Genomic DNA, 26,764 nt, shown 5'->3' with positions numbered 1-26,764 from the left:
TTGATGGCGTAATCTGAATAGGCTATAACATATATTTTTATCAAAACAACTGAAATGTTCACACGCAGTGCAGATTTCAGGGTCAGTGACGATGAACCTTTTCATAATGTATCGTTGAGGTGTATTCAATTGCAATAAAAATGATTACTTTTTAAATAGGAATAAAAATAAAATCTGAAAACTTCCAAGCTCATTTTCTCAGCTTGATCAAAATGCTACATACGCCGATTTGAAAAAGTTCCCGAGATATATTGCCTAATTTTCTTAAAATTGCACGCGGCGTACCCTTCAGGAAAGGTACCGCCGCGCTTACTGCACCCCGTTTACTTGATTCTTATGGGTCAATAGCATTGCGGTGTATCGTTTGGCGCGGCCGTACCTTTCGACAGTCATTCGCCGCGTGAAGTTTTGTGCAAGTACCCATTTGGGAACATTACAAACGCCGCGCAGTGTATCATATCCAGAAAATCTGACAATATTTATTTTTAGCAGTGTGCAGCACTTTTTCAGTTTTTGTTTTCGATTATAAAAATAGTTATAGGCCTCAAAAAATATGGGTTCTTTGGGAAGTTGATCATAAATAAGCCAAAGAATCGATTAAGCGAATAAAAATGTTTGATGGGAAAGGTCAATAAATACATTATTGTGAAGCTTCTTCAAAATGTTTGCGAAAAATTTTCTGTATCCGAAAACGGTTCAGAACGACTTCACTGTACTTCGAAACTCGAAGCTTTCGAAACTTCCAAATTTTAAGCTCCGGGCCTTCCACATTGGCCATCTCTTTTCTACATTTGCAATGAATTTCCAGCAGCGCAACAGAGAGCGAAACCTTTTGTTGTTGTGGCATAATCGTCGCAATCGTCGAGACGTCATCAGCCATCAGCCTTGCCATTGAGCCGAAATTACTTTTATTATTACAATTTTATTCGATTTCAGAGACGACAAATCGCACTCTCGTCTTCGCGGGGAAGTTAAATCTTTTTGCGTTTCCCCGCTCGCAAGTGTAATCAGTGTTTTAACTTTTAACAGTGAGATTTGCTCCAGCAATCGATTAGTGGACCGTCAGTGTTTTTGGCAGGATCATAACAGTGGACCCTAAAATCGTAATTAGAAAACCAGAAGCGTCTGGTACCTATATTAGTGTACGGTAGCGAAGGATTTGAGGGTTCTTTAGTTTTTTGGGTGACAACATCGACGTCGAAGACGGCACGAACCGAGCGTAGAGACACTCCTCTTGCTGAGACATCACAAATAATGGCTGAAATACGGGCAATGGAGCACCCCACTTTGAAGGTTAGTGTCGCGATGGATAGGTGTTCAGGGTTTGTTTAGAATAGGGGCAGGGTTTCGTGTGTGATTCAATTTAATTGTTTGGGGGAGAGGGGCGAAATTGATAGATAGAATTTGGAATTCAAGGATGCAAGACTTCACTGGAAATTAATCTGCGTCGTAACTTATAAACTTTTAGTTGATTGAACATGAAACTTTTGATTTATTTTTAAACATTCATTTGGGGTAACGAAGCATTTGCCTATTTCGATTTATAATAATTAAATCCGTACCTTGCTGAGCTGGTATACATCTTAACTTACAGACTTACATTGAGAATAAAATAATCAAACTATAGAAAACCCATCTACATAATTTTAAAATTTAGTAACCCACTTTTGCATGAATGTCTTTCCAGATGTTTATCAAAATGGAGAACCATTATCGCATTTGTATTGCTGCTACGTCCCATGTACAGAAAATTATGTACTTGCATGTGTCATAGCATTTATAGAGTGAAGGACCATTTGGGCAACATCCCCTATTTTCGTCACCAAAAGTTTAATCTTCGTCCATATTTGAACCAAATGGTTTCACTTTTTTACATAAACTTTATGTCTAAGGGGAAGGCTTGGATGCAGAAATGACAATTTTTTGAAAATTTTAATATTGGGGAGCGTTACGAAATTGTAACATTAATAGGTCCTTTATCTTTCAATTAATTTTAAAGATTTATCGATATTTATTAATCGATTTGCAAACTTTGGAGATGAACCAGCCTTGGGCTGAAAGTCTCCCTAATAAAGACATAAAAAAAAAAGATTTGCAAACTCTCCACCAATTTGCCAGTAGTAGCATTTAAACCTTTAATTATCAACGTTGAACTATGAAAATTTTTAGTTCTTTCATGCATCAAGCAGCGCTTTCCAATCTTTGGTAATTGCCTACTTTTAGGGTATTATCAATTATTGAACTGGGGTGGTCCATCTGCCAGCCAGTGGGGTCCCTAGTCCCTCACAGAGTAGGAGGTGCTGCTACTACCCAGTTGTCGGTGATATGGGTCCTATCTTCTATATTGAGCGGAATAATTGGTTCAGTGTACTATATTTGGTTATATATAGTTTACGTCGAACGATCGTGTCAGGTATACAACCCCAAAATTTTTACATCACTTGAGGCCTACAGATACTATAAGCATAATGTGACCTGCGAAACGCGGGACACCCATCTGGATTGCGTCACTGGCTTGAAAATGGAACCTCCAAAAATGCATTTTGGATAGATTTTGGCCAAACAAAATTGGAAAAATATGTGTAAGGGTGTATGAATTGTAATAAATTAGTAAAACGAAGTTGAAAAAGGCTCTGTCTGGTCACATTATATAAGCATGTACTGAAATGAAGAAGTTTGGTTACAATGCTACCAAGGGACGAAAAAAGGTGGTGCGGCCCAAATGGCTCTTCACCCTATATATTAAGTTTCCCTTTCTTTTCCACACGAGTCTGTTCTGCTGGTTTTGATAAAATACATTCGGTTTGGGTTCTGGTTTTTGTTTTGTTTTATAATGTATTGCAATGAAATACATACTAAGGTATGGGAGAAGATCAAATGCAAAAGTATTAGATGATGGTAAACGTAAGGCCAGAATGATTCATCTGGTGGTGGTAGTGTCTTTCTTATTCACATGAGATAGGCCGCTATAGCACTCTAGGGACATGATAGGCTGTTCTTTCAAGTACATTACATATTTATATTTATTTGTGTTTCATCTGAGAATATTTCATTCAACTAAAATAAAAGTTTCTTTAATTTTAAACATAGTGTGTTCTTCAGAGTTATACATATTTATCCTTATTGATCTTATATTTATCCTTATTGATCTTTGTTATGAAATTTAAGTGCCGTCCAAACTACAAAAAAAAACATTTTTATCAAAGTGAACATTAAATTTCTAAATATAGTATATTTGAGGAGATCCCGCGGTGTAGTTGGCTGCAAGTTCGTCTTACAATCGGATGGTCATGGGTTCGATTCCCAGTTGGTTAGGTGTTAATAATTTTATTTTAATGTGCTCAAGGTGATACATTTTCGTCATTAAATATATTATTATTATTAAATATTATTGGCTATATATAACAAAACGTAACCTGCATTGCTCATTTTTGATTTTACGTTTTGCGATCGAAATGGCAATCACTGAGTTGATTGTAACGCACTCGAGATCAATTTTTGTGCGTTCGCAATGGGTTTCTTCATAACTCACCTAACTATTTATACTTTCTTCCTCAAATTCAGCAGATTTTTGTAGATATAAACACTGCAGATCCAAATACGAATCGAATTAGATTTTTTTTGATCGATAGCACAGCAGCAGTGCCTGTGTAAAGGGGGAAACGCAATGGAATGCGGCAACGGAACGGCACCGCCAAGCGGTTTGTCGACGGTTTGTACTAAAAAAATCCGCATCATTGCCGCAGTTGCAAAACGCAATGCATGCGGATTCGTCGGACAGATTTTATATGATTTTTTCAAAGACGATTTTAATTATTTCTAGAGACGACTGCTTTAAATTTATCAGATCCTCGATCAGAACAGTAGGAATACTATTTTTTGATGTCTTGAACCGCCGGAAGTTCCTGCAGGAACTGCAGAGGCTCAGAAGTATTGTACATTATTCCAATAAGGAAGCTCCATCACCAATTTCTCCAGAAGATCCACCACAAATCCCTTCGAAAGTTCCTTCAGGGATTGCACCGGAAGTTCATCAAGAAAATATTTCGGAAGTTTTTGCTGAAATCGCTCCGGATATTCCTCTGGAGAAACCTCCTGGAATTCCTTTGGAAGTTCCTACATGAAGATGCTCCAGAAATTTCTTCGGAAGTTCCTTCAAGAATTCCCCAGGAAGTTTGTCTAAGAATTCCTCCGGAAAATCCTCCAAAAAGTTCTAAGGAAGTTCCGTTTTGCTAAGGAAGTTCCTCCAGGAGTTCCCCGGGACTTCCTCCAGGAGTTCATCCGGAAATTCCTCCAGGAATTTCTCCGGAAGTTCCTGCAAAAATTTCTTCGGAAGTTCCTCCTTAAATTCTTCCAAGAGTTCCTTCGAAAGTTCCTCCAAAAGATCCTCTAACAATTTATCTGAATGCTTCTCTACGAATTTCTTCAGGAATTCCTCCGCAAACTCCTCAAGATTCCTTCGGAAGTTCCTCCAGTAATTCCATCGGACATTCCTTCGAAAGTTCCTCCAGTAATTTTTTCGGAAGTTCCTTGAGAAGCTCCTTCAGAAATTCCTTCAGAAGTTCCTTCGTAAGTTTCCCCAAGAGTTCCTTCGAAAGTTGCTCCAAGAGTTCCTCTGGATGTTCCTCTAAGAGTTCTTCAGGAAATTCCTCCAAAAGTTCTTCAAGAAATTCCTAATGGAGTTCCACCAGGAATTACTCCGAATGCTGCTCCACAAATTTCTCCGCAAGTTCCTCATGATTCCTTCGGAAGTTCCTCCAGTAAATCCTCCAAGAGTTCCTCCGGAAATTCCTACAGAAGTTCTTCCAGAAATTTCTCCAGAAATTCCTCCGGAAGTTCCTCTAGATTCCTTCGGAAGTTCAGGAATTCCTTAAAAAGTTCCTCCAAGAATTCCCCCAAAAGTTCCTCCTGGATTTCCACCGAAAGTTCCTCCAGAAATTCCCCGGAATTGGTCCTGAAGTTCCTCCCGTAATTCCTCCTGAAGTTCCTCCAGGAATTCCCCCGGAAGTTCCTCCAGGAAATCCCCCGGAAGTTCCTCCAGGAATCCCACGAAAGTTCCTCCAGGAATTCCCACGAAAGTTCCTCCAGGAGTTCCTCCAAGATTTAACCTGGAAGGACCTCCCGATATTCCCCCGGAAGCTACTCCTGTATATCTTTGGAACGGAAGTTCTCCTTGGAATTCTTGGAGGAACTTCGAAAAGAATTTCTAGTGGAACTTCCGGCAAAAAAACCCTGGAGAAACTTTCGGGAGAAATTCTAGAGAAACTTCTGGATGAATTCCTGGAGGATCTTCTGGAGGAACTCCTGAATTCCAGGGGGAACTTCCGGAGGAATTCCTGGAGAAACTTTCGGAGGAATTCCTGGAGGAACTTCCGGAGGAACTCCTGGAGAAACTTTCGGAGGAATTCCTGGAGGAACTTCCGGAGGAATTCCTGGAGGAACTTCCGGAGGAATTCCTGGAGGAACTTCCGGAGGAATTCCTGAGGGAACTTCCGGAGGAATTCCTGAGGGAACTTCCGGAGGAATTGCTGGAGGAACTTCCGGAGGAATTCCTGGAGGAACTTCCGGAGGAATTCCTGGAGGAACTCCTGGAGGAGCTTGCGGAGGAATTCCTGGAGGAGCTTCCGAAGACATTTCTGGAGGAACTTCCGAAAGAATTCCTAGAGCAACTTGCGAAGGTATTCCTGGAGGAATTTCCGAAAGAATTCCTGGAGGAGCTTTCGAAGGAATTTCTGGAGGAATTTCCGAAGGAATTCCTGGAGGAGCTCTCGAAGGAAGTGGAAATTCATAGTGGAACTACCTAATTTAGTAGAAACTTTTTTTTCAAATTAATTTGTTTAATTTTCGATTTTCATTTCCATTCAGAGTGTCAGGAGGTTTTCTCTTGATATTTGAGAGGAATTTTCTTGGTATTTTTTTGGAATTTCATAGGAATTTTTCATCAAAAATCAGTGGAATTCCCTTGTAGATTCCGAATAATTATCCATAACAAAGCTCAAGTTAATTTTCATGGTAAATTAAGAGAAAATTTTACATGGAATTTTTCTCGGAAATACAAAGGATCTGGGAACTAAAACTCACAATTCCAGGGATTTAATTTGGATGAATACAAGACAAAATTTTCAAAACGACTTATCTGCTTTTGTAAACAAAGATTCAAACGACGATTTAACGAATCTGATAGCTCTCCCACGCAAACCAACACCACCAATAGGTAGGTGAAGGTTTCCGCTACCTGATGACGTTGTTGGTTTGCGTGGGAGAGCTGTCAGGTTCGTCAAATCGTCGTTTGAATCTTTGTTTACAAAAGCAGATAAGTCGTTTTGAAAATTTTGTCTTGAATAGTGGATGTTCTCTTGAAATTGGATTTACTTGTTGGATAAAGACAAGTAGAACGACGATTTTATGATCAATAATATAATCATTATTGTTTCTTCCAGGTTTTCTCGATTTCCATAAATACAGGGGTTAGGCAAAATGATTGAGATAGGCAAAATTTGGCCCAAATTCAAATCCTTATAACTTTTTGAAAAATTGACGAAATTGGACAAAACCGGAAGCATTCGACGGCAAATTTAGTCAAGATTTAGGAACATGTGCGGTCACGAATACTGGCCACCGGACACCGGAGATGTTCCGGATTTTCGGAGGCCATGTCAAAAACTCATTTTTTCTGCCGCTCGTATTTTTGTGTGGTTTGAAGTTACATCGATAAACACTATTTTCATAGAAACTAGATCTTATTGAAAATTGAATGCGGGCTGTTGCGCTAAGATCCGTTGAAAAACTTCCGAGATATGGCCATTTCAGTAAACCTGGTTCCGGATACTATGGTCAATTATGTGTATCCTTCCAATCACGTATATATTATCCGGTACCATATCAATATTGGTATCAAACTTCAAGATTTTTCATGGAGATGCTTCAGGAAGCATATGCAGGACGATCAGTTGCCCTGACCACTCTGTAGTAGGTTCCAGGTGCCCCGGGGGAAGTGGCCAATTTGAAAAATGTTCAGAACTCTATCAATATGGGTATCAAACTTCAAGATTTTTCATGAAGATGCTTCAGGAAGCATATTCAAGATGGTCGGTTGCTCTGACCACTCTGTAGTAGGTTCCAGGTGCCCCGGGGGAAGTGGCCAATTTGAAAAACGTTCAGAACCCTATCAATATGGGTATCAAACTTCAAGATTTTTCATGAAGGTGCTTCAGGAAGCATATTCAGGATGATCAGTTGCTCTGACCACTCTGTAGTAGGTTCCAGGTGCCCCGGGGGAAGTGGCCAATTTGAAAAACCTTCAGAACCCTATCAATATGGGTATCAAACTTCAAGATTTTTCATGAAGGTGCTTCAGGAAGCATATTCAGGATGATCAGTTGCTCTGACCACTCTGTAGTAGGTTCCAGGTGCCCCGGGGGAAGTGGCCAATTTGAAAAACGTTCAAAACCCTATCAATATGGGTATCAAACTTCAAGATTTTTCATGAAGATGCTTCAGGAAGCATATTCAGGATGATCAGTTGCTCTGACCATTTTGTAGTAGGTTCCAGGTGCCCCGGGGGAAGTGGCCAATTTGAAAAACCTTCAGAACCCTATCAATATGGGTATCAAACTTCAAGATTTTTCATGGAGATGCTTCAGAAAACATATTCAGGACGATCAGTTGCCCTGACCACTCTGTGGTAGGTTCCAGGTGCCCCGGGAGAAGTGGCCAATTTGAAAAACGTTCAGAATCCTATCAATATGGGTATCAAACTTCAATATTTTTCATGAAGATGCTTTTCATTTTTGCGAAAGATCCGCAGGTCGCGTTCCACTTGGTGGAACCGTTGAACGCCTCTTCTTCTTATACCGGTCGGATTATTATCGAAGCATCATCTCAATCGGGTTATCGTCTGACATTCTGGCTACATGCCCGGCCCATCGTAACCGCCAAAATTGTACCGTGTGGGTAGTTCTCCTAACAGTTACAACCCGTGGTTCATTGACCTCCACCACCACCTCCATTGTCTTCCATCTGCACCACACCATAGATGGTCCGCAACACCTTCCATTCGGAAACTCCAAGGGCGCGTTGGTCCTTCGCCAGCAACATCCAACTTTCGTGGCCATAGAGGCAGACCAGTCTAATGAGCGTTTTGTAGATGGTCAACTTCGTGCTGCGGCGAACTCTATTCGACAGGAGAGTCCAAAAGCATCTCCATGAAAAACCTTGAACTTTGATGCTCATTTTGATATGGTTTCGAACATTTTGCAAATTGGCCACTTCCCCAGGACACCTGGAACCTACTACAGAGTGGTCACGACAGCTGCTGGTTCTGAAATGCATTTAAATGTATCACCTCGAAAAATTTTGAGGTTTGGTACCCATATTGATATGGTTTTGAACGTTCTTCAAATTGGCCACTTCCCCCGGGGCACCTGGAACCTACTACAGAGTGGTCAGGGCAACTGATCGTCCTGAATATGCTTCCTGAAGCATCTCCATGAAAAACCTTGAACTTTGATACTCATTTTGATATAGTTTCGAACATTTTGTAAATTGGCCACTTCCCCAGGACACCTGGAACCTACTACAGAGTGGTCATGACAGCTGCTGGTTCTAAAATGCATTTAAAGGTATCACCTCGAAAAATCTTGAAGTTTGGTACCCATATTAATAGGGTTCTGAACGTTTTTCAAATTGGCCACTTCCCCCGGGGCACCTGGAACCTACTACAGAGTGGCCAGGGAAACTGATCGTCCTGAATATGCTTTCTGAAGCATCTCCCTGAAAAATCTTGAAGTTTGATCCCCATATTGATAGGGTTCTGAACGTTTTTCAAATTGGCCACTTCCCCCGGGGCATCTTGAACCTACTACAGAATGGTCAGGGCAACTGATCGTCCTGAATATGCTTCCTGCAGCATCTTCATGAAAAATCTTGAAGTTTGATACCCATATTGATAGGGTTCTGAACGTTTTTCAAATTGGCCACTTCCCCCGGGGCACCTGGAACCTACCAGAGTGGTCAGGGCAACTGATCGTCCTGAATATGCTTCCTGAAGCATCTCCATGAAAAATCTTGAGGTTTGATACCCATATTGATAGGGTTCTGAACGTTTTTCAAATTGGCCACTTCCCCCGGGGCGCCTTGAACCCACTACAGAGTGGTCATGACAGCTGCTGGTTCTAAAATGCATTCAAAAGTATCGCCTCGAAAAATCTTGAAGTTTGATACCCATATTGATAGGGTTCTGAACGTTTTTCAAATTGGTCACTTCTCCCGGGGCACCTGGAACCTACCACAGAGTGGTCAGAGCAACTGATCGTCCTGAATATGTTTTCTGAAGCATCTCCATGAAAAATCTTGAAGTTTGATACCCATATTGATAGGGTTCTGAACGTTTTTCAAATTGGCCACTTCCCCCGGGGCACCTGGAACCTACTACAGAGTGGTCAGAGCAACTGATCATCCTGAATATGCTTCCTGAAGCATCTTCATGAAAAATCTTGAAGTTTGATACCCATATTGATAGGGTTCTGAACGTTTTTCAAATTGGCCACTTCCCCCGGGGCATCTTGAACCTACTACAGAATGGTCAGGGCAACTGATCGTCCTGAATATGCTTCCTGCAGCATCTTCATGAAAAATCTTGAAGTTTGATACCCATATTGATAGGGTTCTGAACGTTTTTCAAATTGGCCACTTCCCCCGGGGCACCTGGAACCTACTACAGAGTGGTCAGAGCAACCGACCATCTTGAATATGCTTCCTGAAGCATCTTCATGAAAAATCTTGAAGTTTGATACCCATATTGATAGAGTTCTGAACATTTTTCAAATTGGCCACTTCCCCCGGGGCACCTGGAACCTACTACAGAGTGGTCAGGGCAACTGATCGTCCTGCATATGCTTCCTGAAGCATCTCCATGAAAAATCTTGAAGTTTGATACCAATATTGATATGGTACCGAATAATATATACGTGATTGGAAGGATACACATAATTGACCATAGTATCCGGAACCAGTTTTACTGAAATGGCCATATCTCGGAAGTTTTTCAACGGATCTTAGTGCAACAGCCCGCATTCAATTTTCAATAAGATCTAGTTTCTATGAAAATAGTGTTTATCGATGTAACTTCAAACCACACAAAAATACGAGCGGCAGAAAAAATGAGTTTTTGACATGGCCTCCGAAAATCCGGAACATCTCCGGTGTCCGGTGGCCAGTATTCGTGACCGCACATGTTCCTAAATCTTGACTAAATTTGCCGTCGAATGCTTCCGGTTTTGTCCAATTTCATCAATTTTTCAAAAAGTTATAAGGATTTGAATTTGGGCCAAATTTTGCCTATCTCAATCATTTTGCCTAACCCCTGTAATTTGATTCATTTTCAGCAATCCAGTTTAATCAAGTGGTCCTGATTATGCTTTCTCTGAAGTTCTCTGCTGCTGAAATAATACAAATTTGAATAAAATCGCTTCATGCTAAAAGTAAACAAATCTTTCCGCAATACCGCTGCCGCATTATTTGAAAATTTTCAAAAAATATGCGGTTTTAGTACATTCCGCATAGAGCTTGCTGACGTTTGATCATCTTTCTCTTGTACGCGCACAAAATGGATAGGATTTGTTTTCATCGGGAAACGCTTTGGAAGCGTTTCCCGATGAAAACAAATCCTATCCCCACCGTGCGCGTGCAAGAGAAAGATGATTAACGTCAGCAAGCTCTATTTGCCGTTCCATACACTGTGCCACCAAAGTACTCTTTAATGGGTGAAAAAGTACCCATTATGAAGTTAACTAGTTCAACTCATTAAAAGAGTAAACACCGTTTACTCATTAATGAGTAAACGAGCTGTACGTCAGTTTAGGGTGTAATTTTTACTCATTATTCGCGAAACTTTTTTTTCAATAATGGGTGAATTTTACGCTTTATTACTCTAAGAAATCATTTGTAATTTTGAAATTTATTCTAAAATAAGCATGCAGTTTCATACTGGGGTATATAAAACAAAATAATACTCATCTATATAATCTTTATTATATTAACATACAAGGTGGAAACATAGATTTTATTTGTCTTTTGAAGCATTATCCATATGAGCCTCAAATTTAATGTTCTCGTCTCGGTGCTCGCTTTTTAATATTTCTCCTATTTTCCCACAGCAGCTGTTGATGATGCACCATGGTGCACTCCCTACTCACTTAAAACACTCTGCCAGATGCTCCGTAAGGGCACCATATTGACATTTCTAACGCCAGGAGAACCTGTCCCGGAACAGCTCGATCTTGCGGAACCCATTGTTGTCCTCATATGCAGCGCGCAAAGTGCACAACGCGAAATGCCTTCCTATAATTGGTGCAAGACGGAAGTACAAGATTTAGACGTTGTTACGCAAGTGGACCAATGAGATGTTCTTACCGCAGAAATCGTTTTTCTTGTGTGCCGACATTGATGCCGGTAGCGGTCATCAATTTGAGTTCCGGGGACACCTAATTATTTCCACCAAGAATCAGAATGTTCTGCGCAAATGCCGGACAGCTTGGAGCAAAGAGCTACGATGGCCAAACGAAGCCACTTCCAGCTTCCGACTGTTATGTGCACCACCATCTCCGAAACTCCGAAGTGCTGGCTGGCAGAGATATTGTGCGGAACACATATTTTGGATGTTGGTAAAATTTGACTTTTCGGCGTTTCCCGAAAATACCGTGGCCAGGTTTGCGTAGCTTCATTAACAACAGCTTGTTTAGCAATAGCTGTTGACTAAAAGCAAATAACTGTCAGAAGGTATTATAAAAATTTTAAAAGAAAAAAACTTACGCGATACTTTCACTTAACCAATTTTCATCTCAGAAGAAAGGTTGATCTTTGATAGTGGCAGACTAAGGAATTTTTCACCCATTAATGTGTAGTCTCTCGGAACATTGAAATGGGCACAAAACACTCATTATCAGAAAAATAAAAACACCCATTATTTTGACAGTTTCATATGTTGTTAAATAATGAGTGATTTTCACTCTTTAATGAGTAATGTCAGGTTTACAGTGTATACTGCCGTGTATATTCAAAAGTGACAGCTGCCGCATCCTGCCGTTGCCGTTCCGTTGCCGCACTCCATTGCGTTTCCCCCTACTGTGTCCTTATATTGTTCTGTGCATCATATTCAATGAGCATAGATAGAAGGTGAGGAAGAAGACCAAATGCAAGCGTATTAGTGGATGATGGAAAACGTCAACAGCAAATGGTGACGTAGATATTTGCACGGCTTCTTATGGGAGCTCGTTCGAATGTAGTAGAGAGAGCTTTTTCACCATACACAAAAAGCACGCACACAAAATATGGATTTCCATACCTTAGTATCTATTTTCATTGCATCATATTGCTTTTGTTCCGATAGAATGTTGCAAATAAAACTACGAAACAACAATAAACGAAATCAGGCACTGTAATAACTCTCATATGCCTATTTTCGCGTACAAAGCGAAAGTCTAAATAAATACAAAATACATACACAAAATTTTACACTTTTCAATTGGCCCTGACGAAAGCGAGAAAACAAAATGGGGGCCGGCTGATGCTTTTTTATTTCACCCAGCAAGGGATATAGGACGTCAATTTTAAAATGCTTTTTAAAGCGTTAAAACACATTTTAGCCTAAAATTGTTCACTTTTTTGGGTTAGAAATTTAATTTACTTTCATATAGGTAACACGAAAGTTGAATTATTTTGATAAAAAAAACATGTGTAGATGAGGAGTCTAACATGTAGTTTTTCAAATTTCTAACCATACGTGTTTAAAAGTTTTCAACATATCACTGTTAATAACATTTTAAAAGCATTCTAAAATATACTTCCTATACTTCACCATGTTGAAAAACAGTGATTTCACGCACACGTCCGTCGCCGCTAGATGGCAACAGCGCGGCTGCGTCAAAGCGAATAGTAATGACGAATAAACATATCCAACTGAGCATGATGAATACAAATATTTCCTAAAAGTAGCCACTTTTGTACTGTAAAATCATTTGTTTATTTAGCTCATGTTCTGCCTTGTTCGCTCCGAGATAAATATTGCTCAAGTAATTTCGCCATGAATCAAATCGAACTGATTGCTCAGTTCGATAGGAAAAGCTATTTATATAAAATTAAATTATTTTATCGGTATTTCTTTACACTAAATTATCCCCAAAAATCAAAATGATACAAATCTTTATTAATTGTTCTCACAATTCATGTAAAGTATGATATCAACGCAATTATATACTTTGACAAAGCATTTTAAAGATGAACATCGCTACGTCTTTACCACTAGATTACTTGCAATGACGATATGAATATTTATGAAACGTTATCAGATTGATAAAGTACGATCTCAATGTTATGATATATGTATTTTGGCAACGAATTTTTATGTTGAACATCGCTGCAACTTTTTAGTTCATCGATTCATATCGTTGGATACCAAAACATCGATGGATATTTTGGCATTTGTTTACATTCCGGAAACGAGATTATCGGGTTTGTTTGAGTTCAGTGCGAGATTTCTCTTGTTTCGGACAGCAGAACGATCGCGCGATCGGCCGAAATATTTTGTTCTGCATTGTGCGGCCGGTAAAAAAGCGAATCAGTTCAGTGCGTGATTTTTCTTGTTTCGGACTGCAGAACAATCGCGCGATCGGCCGAAATATTGTCGATGCAGATAAAATCAAGAACATGTATGAACTTGTCTCAACTACGTCGCTGGTCGCTGGCGACCCTTTCCAGTAAGTGCTCCAGCGACGCAGGCAAATTCAATGCGTCGCTGCAGCACCAAACTGGAAAGCGCTCGCTGGTTGAGCGACGCGACGGTCCAGCGATGACTCGCATAGACAATATGGTGTTCTGCATTGCGCGGCCGGTAATAAGAGTAGCCATCGTGTTTTAGTCGTGCAGTGCGTGTTTTAGTCGTCGTGATAGAAATAAAATATCTATCTTGTGTTCAGTGGCTCATGCGCATGTCGCGAGCGGTCGAAAAAAGCGTGTTCTTCAATAGTTTGCTGTAGCCATCGAGCAAGTGAGTACAGAGTGCTGCGCTTCCGTGCGGTCGTCCAAAACGCGAATCTTCTTAGCTTTCATATTAGTGTTATTTCCCATCCCATAGATCGCATCGCTTACCAAAGTGAATCCAGATAAATTATCCTTTGTAACTAAGACGATATCCTATCCCAATACAATTGTGGAGATTCAGAGGTATACTCGGTCTCTAGTAGCAACGAGAGTCGGACTAACAATCCTTTCGTTCCTATATGACCGTAAGGACGTGGCCGGCGCCGTTATTGACTTTAAATATTTGAGCTTCCGAAACGTGTACATTGAGAATGGGTAGCTAATCCCAAGCCCCATTCATTGTGTTCTCTGTACAATTTCGCAAGTTCAGTCAATCACGGAGTAGCAACTACGAATTGTGCGGTCATAATGCTCATGCTCATTCCGGAAACGAGATTATCGGATTTCAATTCTAAATGCCGTAATTTAATTTACGATCAAATTAACCGCCATTGATGTTTTAATTTGGGTAAATAAGATAAATATGAAAATAGTGTGAGGTGGGAAATAATTCCCGTTTATACAAGTAGGATTTGAACAAGGATTGGAATGGAAATTACAAGGCATAGAATGTTAACACAATTTAGCTGCTCACAATCAACACTGCATTGTGGGCTAGTGGTTGAAATATTCTCTGCGAAATTCTCTGGGCATTTCTTGGGCGATTCCCGAATAAGCAAATACCTGATTAATCCACCTAGAGGTGATGGTGCCTTTCTCGTGCAAATAAAAAAAATGTGTTTTGTCCATAACTTCCGAGCCCATGGTCTGATCAATAGGAAACAATGGGACAGAATTCTGCGTCAAATGCAACTTGTTGAAGCAAATCGGTTTTCCCGTAACACGGTAGATCACTTTGACGTAGTGTGTTGCGGTGTAAGATCTACCAAACAGAGCCCTAGCCTAATCCATTTTTCTAGCTAGGGCAATAAGTTGTGGTAATTAAGGATTCATCGTATTTAGTCCTCGCTACCAACAGCAGTCTCAGAAATAAAACATAATTAATGTTACCTTGCAGACAGTTGAAAGACTCGAATTCCTCTTGTTTGAGGCTAAACTGTATGCAGCGGAAACAACTTTTCAAGCAATTAGTTGAAAACCTCGGTACCCGGTCCTAGGCTGAACTGACTGCTGGAAAAATCGAGTTAGGGGTTTAAATACGTACTAACTCTTCTTGAACTGGTGAACAATGGTAGTGAGAGGAACACACAGAAGTTCTTATTACTAAACAAATTCTCTTGCTTGAAATGGTCTTGTAGACAGAGCTAAATCCCGGGTTTTCATTGTTTCACTGGTGATCTAGAAGCAAGGATGTGGCTAGGGCTCCGATGCATGGCCAAAAACAGTATTACTGTTCTGTTTTCTCAAGAAAGGATTGATTTCCTATTGATCAGGGGCGCGCCTTCAATGGGATTGCTCTCTATTAAGGGTCTAAATAGCGGGACCTTGTCATGGTGGTCTTGAGAAAACAAAACAACTGTATCGAAACCGATACTGCATTGCTTCTCAGTAGCACTGGAGTAATTCGACATGCACTTAAACACTAAGGATACGGGTAACGCTACAATAGATCTAATAATTGGTCGCAGTGGCACACTCGAACAGAAAAAAAAAGCAAATCGGTTAAGGATAAGTGCCTGAAAAATGGGTGACAAATTTTTTAACTGATTTTGTTGTAACAAATATACCGATCGAACTGAGTCGATCGGTATATAACACTATGGGTCTCCGGGCCTTCTATAAAAAGTTTATTTTTGGAGCAATCATATAGCCTTTACGTATATTTAGTAAACGAGAAAGGCAAACATGTAAAAACAAACCTCTGAAGAATCTATGTTTTGTTTTCTTTGAAAACATTGACAGGTCGGTAAAGCAGAACTGTTAATATTTATTTATATCTTTTTGGCGGCATAAATTATTATCGATATTTTGGAAAAGATGGATAACAATTTTCCGTGTTTTGATTTTTGATTAATTTGAAATTCTTTACTTAATGGCATCGATCGCTATCGACGGTTGATATAAAAATCTTTAAAGATCTATATGAAGAAATTTGAAGAAAATTGAAGAAATGGTTGGTCGGGATACTCTTCCCTTTCCCTTCATACGGAAGCTTGGAAGAAGGAAGGTCGGAACTCGGACTCGTATTCACCATCCTTATGCTCAGATAGACTTCTTGTGAAAATTTCATCTCAATCGGTTGAAATTAAGGTGTGCTTCAAATCGTTTTAGTGTTTTGGTCATGATTTTGCCCCTGAAAAAATCGTAGCTCTGAGTGAGATGAACGAAATTCATTGCAACATCAACTAAATGAGAGCCATACCCATCCTCGACATTTTTTTAGAACATTGTTTTATAAGTCTTTGTAATATGGCAATCAATGAGAACCCTCAGCATGGTCTCGCTTTATAGCCGCGCATCTCACCGCTAGGCTAAGGAGGGTCCCCATTTTTTGTTAAGGCACAAATTACCGTAATCCAGTCATTGACAAGAAAACAGCCACGTGCTTGTACCACCCCCAGGAAAAAATCCGCCCACTGAGGAGAAAATGCATTCCCTAGCTGAATCGGGGAGGCACTCTTGTTTTAAAACTACATCAACACATAGTGGTGACTTCAATACATCCTTGGGATGCTTCATTAGGATGAATTTCGTAATATTATTTGAAAAACCTGCCTTTTGCAGAAAATATTGCAAAGTTGAAAAAATATTTTTCCTGGAGGGGAAACCGTCGATTTACTCTCAGGCTCTGTTATACTTTGCAGATACTCGAAAATCATCGTTCAGTGTTGCGTGTTGATTTGTTCTATATGTTATGCTTGTTTTCTCGAATATGTACGTAAACATCAAGCAATAATCTATGAAAATGATGCTTTTCATGCTATATAATGACACTAAATATTAGATGTGAGCTAGAACTGTAAAAACGCAAGCATTCATAAGCAACGCAGGTTATTTATTTTTTCATAATTCAAGTGTTGATAATGTAATGAAATGCTAAAAAAATAATATAATGCTAAAACGGCATCACTTTTCATGTACACAGAGAGAAGACCGATCATATGGTCATGTAAACAATCCATTGAATCTGGACGAACATTTGAGAAGGTAGTCAACTGCATCATAATTTTACATTCATGTAAAATGCATGTAGGAAATTGTGTAATTAGGAGTAGGATGCACAACAAATCAATCTCAGATGCATGTTTGAGGTTGTTTATGCGTATCACTATAATCTGTGCGCTGTACAGGTATTGAAAAGGACGTTAATATTTTGTGGAAATATATAGAGTTTGATACCTTTTGAAATGTTTGTGTACTTTGTACAAAATCAGATCTGAGCGAATGAGTAGGCTCTCCGCAAATAAAAGAAGCGAACAGCAAGAAAAAGAAGTCGATTTGATGTATGACATTTGAACCTTAATGTCGTTTTTAAAATTCGATATTGAATTTTTCCCATACATTCATCTTTTAGCACCCTAAAGGCATGATGTTTAACTTTCTGCTGGCTGGCTAACTTGTTGGCTGTAGCCTGAGACGAGACCTGCAAAGAGGAAAAAATGTAACTTCAGCTGCTGCCAGTCAACTGCTGTCACGAACTGTCAGGTGCAACCAGCAGCTTTTTGAGTGAAAGTATTGGTATCCCAAATAAAATATTCCACATCATTTTTGTTTTACCAAGACTTTTTTACTTTAACGAGTATCCCAAACCTTCCGTTTAGCTTGTTAATAATCAGTAATAAACCTGTGTCCACCAGAAGGGTCCACCTGGGGCTTAGGTGAAACAGTCAAGTAAACAGTTGAAACTCGATGGTCAACTGTGATGAAAAGAAGAACAAGTGTCAAAACAAGAGAAAAGAAGCAGCGCCTTTGCAGGTCTCGTCTCAGGCTGTAGCTAGGTACGACAAGCACATACAATAAGTTCAATGATAGCGGGTTTTTCACCTTGTTTTGGCGTGATGCTGTCGTCAGCAGCTTTGTCACATTCCGCCTATATTAGTTTTACAGGGATGAAAACAACTACTCAAAAGCTTGTTCTACACGGATACAAATGCATACCCATAGGCATGAATAAAAAATCATGAATTCATGAATCAGGTCAGTTCATGAAACCATGATTATAATTCATGAGATCAGGAACATTATCCATGGTACTAGGCAATCCTCATCAGTCGACAGTATGCATAACCTTTTATACTTCGAACACTCCATTCCCAAGAAGTAAGAACGGCTGAGAGGTAGCCCGCCGGACTCTCGCTCAGTGTACTCAAGTTCGAGTCCGCTGTTGAACTTTTTCTTTATTCTGTCGATTTTAACAACCAAATTGTAACGCATTGGTTGCGTTACGCGAAAATAAATCATGAAATCATGATTTATAATCATGGTGTATTTTCATGGCATGAAAATACGACGGATTCATGGAATCATGAATCATTTTCTCATTTCTGGGAACGGATTTTTACCCGTGTATCTAACCGCGATTGCGTGCGGAAACACAATTTTGGATCGACGTACTCTTACCGCACGGCTAAGGAAGGTCCCAACTTATGGTTACGTTACATGAAATGCCCCAATGCTTTTGTTTGCCGTACGGTGGGCAATTCACTTTCAAGACGTACCTCACAAACACGAATTTAAAAGATAGTATCACGAAAGGCAACATCACCGATCAATATAGTTTTTTTTTTAATGGACGTTATTTATTTCAACCTTGAATTTTTGGAATGACGATTGAGCTCTCAATTCAAACAATTTCGGCCAACTGATGTTACCAAAAGAAAGAATAGATTCCGTTCTATCTAGTAGTAACGCCAATTGAACGAATTAGGGTGGATCGGCTAGATAACGAGAATATTTTGACCATTTTAAACTCCATGGTCGTTATTCTTCATTTGTGTGAATTTTGGTGACGTGGTCCAGTTCTTCACAACAGAAAAAAAAACATTGGATGAAATAGAGAAGAGGAAAGTACTAAAGCATTTTTTTTGCATCTGTGTACGGCCTGAGGGACTGTGTGCGAGGGCACCTACTCCACATTCATCGCGCGCTGTATTGATTGTTCCTTATTTGTATTACTTCTGAATCAGCTGTTTGCGCTGAATCGTGTGCATTCGTTTCTTCTTGTTCGGTAAATTTCAGTAGGATGCGACCTTATAATTAGGAGTTCATTATCTGGTTTATGATGCCAGATATGGATGTAGGCTACACAGATGTAAACTAGAGGCCTGAATGTAAACTATCCACATGGTGTCTATCTCGACCCGTCAATAGAAGTAATGTGACACTGTGGTGTGACTTTGCTGACCGAGAGCGATGAAGTGCAGCAATTGAGGCTCGTTATTTACAGTGTTCTGGATGCGTGATATCAGCTTTGTGAGCACCAGCATCAGCTGTGCAACGGGGAGGTTCTTTACACTACGAGTTTCATTGTCGACTTTGTCGTCGTCATCGCTATCTTTTCTGATTTATTGCAAAAAAAACAACATCCAATGAATCGGTACGGTCGTTTGATACAATATTTGTTCACAGCGATGTAGAACTGATGATATCATTTTCGATAAACAAATTCGTTTGACTGTTTTAGATATTGTTTTACTCAGCGACGTATGATTTCAATATATTTAAATATGTAAATCAAATGGAATTATTATATACGTTTTTATATAGTAGAGTTTAACATCAAGCATGTTTGGCTCAATGTTTACGTTTGCTATAAGGTACACTGGAGGATGTGTAAAAGGATATTCGATTGTTCAAGTTTACATCATTGTAAAACCAGTTTAAATCTAGACCAACATTTGAAAAGGGCGTAACAGCCAAAATTTATTCCTTCTGATTCTTCGTCTACATACATAGCTTTATATGTAGATGAGGAATCAGAAGGAATAAATTTTGGCTGTTACGCCCTTTTCAAATGTTGGTCTAGAAATGATTTAAATGCAATTAATCATTATAGGGTATCAAAAACAGTCAATTTTGCACCAACTGTGTGGTAATTCATATAATTTTGGTCGCTTGAAATTTATGGAAATAGATTTGAAAGTTAGGAGTTGTTTTTCCTCTTACCCCAGTAAAATGGGGTGAGTGGAAAACCCAAATTTACTTGGCCTGCCATATCATTAAAACCAATACGGCAATTGCTCTGAATGTATTTTTTTGAATAATTTCATTGGATTAACGGAATAGGTGTCCATGGAATTCTTTTAGTAGCTAGCGGAGGGCTAGTATTGCCTTCTTGAACACTAAGTGTACGTAAAATATATCTTCTTCTTCTTAATGGCATTACATCCCCACACTGAGACAGAGCCGCCTCGCAGCTTAGTGTTCATTAAGCAATTCCACAGTTATCAACCGCGAGGTTTCGAAGCCAGGGGTGGCATTGTGCATCTCGAATCGAATCACTCGTTTCGTACGTTTTTGCATTCGTTTCGAAAAAAATGTGGCATTATGTATTTTGTTCGATTCCATTCAGTCGCAGTACAAGATTTCGAACGGTGCTGTACTAGCTCAATCGAGTATGTTCTGTCAAACGATATGTAAACAGAGAGAATAAGAGACAGCTGTCTCCGTGTTTAGTATGCCGCCCGCTGGAGAGACAACCTTCAGCACATGGCGAATGTGAGTAAACAGAGAGAATAAGAGTAATTTAATCTGCGTGTAGCATGTTGCCTGTTGGAAAGTCACCCTTCAGGGCATGAATTGGCAGTTAATTTATAAACAAGCAAATTTTGCTCAATGACTATAAAAAGCAATATTATTTGTTGAGTATTTGCAACCGATTAAAACATTATGCCGATACGATATGTTTTGCAAGTTGAGATATTGTTACGACACAAATTATAAGTCTTAAGTTTATTCGAGTTTATACCACAGATCCAATTTTTAACTAAAGAAATTTAAGGTCACTCCTGACGGAATCCAAGTTTCAAAGTGCTCGCGTTTTCGGGGGCACACCACTCGATACGGAAGCAGCGCACAACTGTCATTTTTATTTTTTCACGCATACTGCGGCGCAGCAAAACTAAATCAACAAAAATGACAGCTGTTCGTTGCTTCCGTATCGAGTGGTGTGCCCCCGAAAACGCGAGCACTTCATCTCTTGCGCGTTTTTTATTTAACTCAACTATTTTTACGTAGATTTTAGAATATACACTTTTTAACGCAGATTTTCCCCAAAGATTATTCACGCGGTTTATCAAAATCGCCAATAAAAACATGAAAACTGCAAAAATTTTGGTAGTTACTACCGATTTTAGTTGATGTCGTTTTTACGCGGATTTTTTGATAATTAGAGAGCAATAGTTATTGTGGTACCCTGTGTATGTTACGTGAAAATCACGTGGATGTTCTCAGTGTTCATTCGCTATTTTAGTTCACCCGGTGCTGTTGTTCGCTGATATTTCTGACTTGTAATAAAGAAGTCGAAAATAGATTTAGAAATTTGGTACAATTCTTAGAAAACAAGAGGTTCTCGTAGAGAAACCAACGATATCGATAGATAGTAGAACAAGTCATATCTACTCAACTTCTTAAATCTGCAAAAATTGAACAAAGATATGTACAACATAACTAATGCAGATATACATAAATGAAATATGATTTCTCATACTTTTGTAGAAATCCAAAATCACTTCTATTTATCGCACCAAAAAAATGTATAAAAGCAATTCCGATGAAATGGTAGTGACGGAGAAGGTATATATTTGTTTCGTTTTTGATGTCTATTAAATATATTTTATGCCCCAAAGTTCTTGAATGGAATAATAATAGCTGAAGGAAAATACCTTGAAATCCAAATAAAATTTCCATGATGATCGCCAAAACATGATTTGCTTTTTATCGGACCATAACATTGAAGCCACCGGAGAAGTCACGTAGCTGTTATGTGATACTCCAGTAATACGATAAGAGTTCACGAGTTCATTTGTCACCTACGGTTCACGTAGCTGCTACGTGAAAAGTATGATGGAAAAAAGCCACGTATGTTTTCACGTAACATTGACGTTTAAAAGTGTTTGAGTGTAGGTATACTAATGACATTCTTTCCGTCAAGATAAGGTACACTGGGGGAAGTGGAAAAAGGGGGTAAGTGTAAAAATCGACTCAAAAAATTTCAATTCTACAGACTTTACAGTTTTTACCACACCATAACATTGTGCAAAAATATAGTTTAATGTTCACACTAATACTATGTAAAAATCTGTGTTATACTTACACTAACACAGTTTACGCTGGTGCTGTCATTTTAGGTTTCTAGAGAAGTTGATTTTTGCATTCATAAAATCAATTCTTACTTGCATAAATTGTTAATTTTTCCGGTTATTTTGCACCGCATGTGACCATTATAATAAAATTAAACTAATCACATTCAATTTGTAGTGATTTGTACCACGAAAGCAAATAATTTAAATATTTTACACTTACCCCTGGTATCGAACACTGCGGGGGAAGTGGATAATGTTCTGATCACGCATTTTTTTCCTTCTCTTAATGGTTTATTTTGATAGCTATGAATCTTAATATGTTCCTTCTTTGTTATCATTGTGATTTCAGTGGTGATTGGACTAATATACATAAGAAAACGCCTGATTAATCCACCTATCGGTGTTGATGCCTTTCACATGTTTTACATATGAAAAAAATGTATGAGAAAGATAAAAATAGCACTGATAGGTAGATATATTCCAAAATACATACTCATTTATAGTCATAACAAGTTTCGCCGTTGAATGCAATTTGTTGCGAACATATCGGATAGGGACAAATGCATGAAAATAAGTGATAATTTTGTACGTGTATTGCGCACATACATACAGACATCATATCAATTCGTTAAACTGAGTCGATAAGTTTATAACACTGTAAGTCCCATTCTCCCTCAAAAAAGTTCATCTTTGGGGCGAACATACAGATTTTACGTACACTTAGTGTTCGAGAAGGCACAACCAGCCCTCCCCTAGCTATTTCAAGAATTCCTTGGGGAGCTATTCCTTTAATCCAATGAAATTATTCAACAAAAGATACTTAGAGCAATTTCCGTCTTGATTTTAATCATATGTCACTACTCATCTCAATTGAAGGTCAAGATAACTTGGGTTTTCCACTTACCCCATTCCACTAGGGTAAGTGGAAAAATAACTCCCAAACTTCAAATATATTTTTATAAATTTCAAGCGGCTAAAATGGTATGAATTACTGCACAGTTGGTGCAAAATTGACTGTTTTGCGAGCCCATAATGATTGAAATCATTTAGATCATTTAAATTGGTTTTACAATAATTTGAACATGAACTATCGATTTTTCCTTATCCACTTCCCCCAGTGTACCTTACAATAATGAAACATTTATTCTTTTTCCGTAGTGAAATAATAACAAATATAATTAAAAACATTCAGCAAGAAATGACTCTCGAACAACATTCGAAAGCTATAAAGGGAACGAGTGTTTTTCATTCGACTTGAGTCGTTTTTCAGTGTGCTATCGAGTTCCACAATGCCAAAACATCTCGTCATTCTTGTACCTCCTCGAGCATACTCGAACGATGAGTCGTTTTTGAGATCGAATCGAAACCCGCAATGCCAAACATGTTCGACTCGACAGAATTACGTACAACAATAAGTGGGATAATACTGATTTTGGCCATGCATCGGTACTGAAGTTCAAACATATTTTTGCTTCTTCTTATGAGTTCCGAATTCGTTTTTGTACAGATAGGGTAAAAGACCCAATAGTGGAGGAACTAAGCACGTTCTATCACTATGTGTTGGTTCACACCAAGTCCATACTTCATTCCACTTACCTCGAGTGTGCATATGAAAGGTTATTCATTATATTTCATCCAAAAACTGAGCTAATTGTAGCAACACCCATCATTGTTTCCTAAAATGGTACCTCCAATTATTGGTGCAGTGTTCCAATAGTTGCGGTAATTTTTAATTCGGGTTCCTATAGTTGCGAATCTCATTGTTTTCATATGGGACTCGCAACTATGGGAACACTACCGCAACTATTGGTGCAAGGCTGAGAAAAATTTAAGGTATTTAAATGATACTTTACCGATTTTACGGGAAATCCATAACTGTTTTCTGTTATTTCGTCTATTGACATGTCAACAAATTGGTAAACTAGATGGGTTGCTGCGTTTGAGACGTAAATTTCGTAAAAATAGCATTACCGCAACTATAGGAACACCCACGACTATTGGAAATTTGACCCTATATGATTTCAATGCGTTGTGGTATTTCTGATTTTCACTTTTACACAGAGCTCTAATCAGTCAGAGGGTTCAGCAAATCCACCAATTTCGTATCCGCTTCTTTACTAATTAATCAGCGCTCTGGAGCTGAAGATTCATGTCGTCGGCTTCGAAACCAGCCAAAGATTGAGTTACGCTTTTATAATTTACTCCATTGACTCCATCCAAAAAAGAGGAAAAGATGGGTCATCTAAAAGCAAATTTTAGTCGTTCCATACTCTTTCGACCATTACTCATAAGTATTAACAAGAATAGTAACAACTAGAGCACAGTGTGGTAGATCTTACTCCGTAATGTACTATGAAAAGGTGTTTACCCAGCATTAAGCTCCAAACGCAATACAACGGAAGGGCGACGGAAACAGAAAATTTGACAGAAAATATATGGGCTAACTTTCAAATTTACCGTTTCCGTCGCAATTCCGTTGTATTGCGTTTAGGGCTTTACAGGCGCCGTTAATTGCCTGGCTAATTGTTTCACCCTCCAGACCATTCATCTGATGAAGTGGCAACGGAAGTAGCATGCCATGATATTAATTAGTTATAAATGGAGTATAATGAAATCATTCTTTTCTAACGTTCAATCGAAGCAGACGTCTTTTACTGACTCTCACCAGGTTATGGGCCTGGAAGCATCAAGCTTGCATTGAAAGAAATTGACAGAATATGCAAAAAGAATATGGAGAAAATTGGAGTACGAAAATTGAATGACACCAATTATTCTGACTGGAAGTTTGAAGTAGAACTTCTACTTGTCCGCGAGAAACTATGGAAGTTTGTTGAACCTGGTATGCAACCTGTTGAGCGAGACAAACGAGCAAGAGCCACGATCGGTTTACTAGTTGAGTCTACACAGTACATCCTCATTAAGAAGACTCAGGCTACTATTAACAGTTGCTGGAAGACAGAACTTATTGGTGAAGGACGTAGATGTCAAGACAGCGTATCTCTATGGTGAATTAGATGAGACGATTTTCATGCAGGAGCCTCCAGGTTTTGAAACAAATACTGGACAAGTTTGCTGCCTCAAGAAAAGCATATACGGTCTCAAGCAATCTGCGAGAATGTGGAATAGGAAGATTGATTCTATTTTTCGTCGAATTCAAACCATCAATTGCTGACCCATGTTTGTATGTGCTCCAGAAGGGTGAAAAAAACCAGTTACATTCTATTGTTTGTTGGACATAAACCCCCCCCCCAGAAGGAAATTTTTTTTCGGACCCTCTCAAATAACAAAAAGTTCAGTAAACCCCCCAGACCAATTTTCTGGCTACGCCGCTGGTTCCAAGATATATGAATTCGTTGCTAACCTAAAATCACGTCCCATCCATTTCCCCCTTGGTACTAATGAACTTCTGTCAATTATGAAAAATCACTTAAATAAGGCCGTTACAAATATTTTATTGAAATTATGTCCTACTGATCTCCGAATAGTCAAGGGGGGGATAATAAAAAATAAATGTTATGGAAACTCATATGTGAATATGTACGTTATGTGGAAGATATTGATTTGAAAAATGTCTGGCGGCTATACACATTCTAAATACTCACGCTCCTCTAATGTGGACGTGTACAATACACATGTGGAAGTGTTGGCTTGAGAAATGGATTGCGAGTGATTTGACTATGCGTCCAATTTGGGAATCTCGAGCTCGTTCAGTAGCCGCTAGGCTGCGAAGGCCTACGGAGGTCCTTCGTAGCTTAGTTGGTTAAAGCACCAGTCTAGCGTACTGTAGGGTCATGGGTTCGAGTCCCATCGAAGGGAAAGTGGTTACCTCCAATACATTTTTCAAATCAATATCTTCCACATAACGTACATATTCACATATGAGTTTCCATAACATTGTAAATTAACGTCCAAGTCGGGTGGTTTAATCCCCGGAAATAGGCAATTAACTTTGATTGAACCAAAAAATAAATATTAAAATGAAAAAAAAAAAAATCAAAAAACTCCTTGGATTTGTTGAAGAATGTTTTGAAAATCCTCAAAATTTACCGAATTTTATTTTGTTGCCCCCTCAAAATACGATTTTTGGTCAAAAAAATCAGAGGGGGGGGGGGAGACATAATTGTTTTTAAATATTTGTATCGGACTAAAGTAATTAAAGAAACGCTCGGGACTAACACCGTTTGGATTGTCCCGTTCTCTGCCAGCTCCCAGGTACTTAGTTTTTTTTAGCTTATTATCTTCTTTCAGTCCCCCGCTTAAAAGGCACAACAGCCTCTACCACTGCTCTGCGATCTATACCATCAGCAAAACTAAGAAGCTTGTAAGACTAGTTGATAATGGTTCTGTTTCTTAGTACACCAAATCTTCGAATTGCATCTTCCAGAGCTATGTTGAAAAGCAGATTAGATAGCGCATCGCCCTGCTTCAATCCACCAAACGTCACTAACGTTTCGGATGTCTCACCCGATATTCTGACGCTCGAT

At 39.0% G+C, this 26,764-nt stretch overlaps 1 protein-coding gene across 2 annotated transcripts in view; it reads left to right on the top strand.

Moving 5' to 3' along the window:
- Positions 1-842: 842 nt before the first annotated feature.
- The window catches only part of LOC134223772 (E3 ubiquitin-protein transferase MAEA), a 48,814-nt gene continuing 22,892 nt past the window's right edge, over positions 843-26,764 (top strand). The window contains exon 1 of one of the 2 annotated variants that reach the window (XM_062702968.1): positions 843-1,293. In XM_062702968.1, the coding sequence (XP_062558952.1) occupies positions 1,255-1,293 (39 nt within the window). In that variant the 5' untranslated portion in view covers positions 843-1,254. The remainder of the gene's footprint in view (positions 1,294-26,764) is intronic. The other variant, XM_062702959.1, reaches the window with a different exon arrangement.

The sequence above is a fragment of the Armigeres subalbatus genome, chromosome 1 (assembly GCF_024139115.2).
Source record: "Armigeres subalbatus isolate Guangzhou_Male chromosome 1, GZ_Asu_2, whole genome shotgun sequence".
NCBI lineage: Eukaryota > Metazoa > Arthropoda > Insecta > Diptera > Culicidae > Armigeres > Armigeres subalbatus.
Note: the sequence above shows the minus strand (reverse complement) of the source record. Positions and strands in the feature narration are given on the sequence as shown.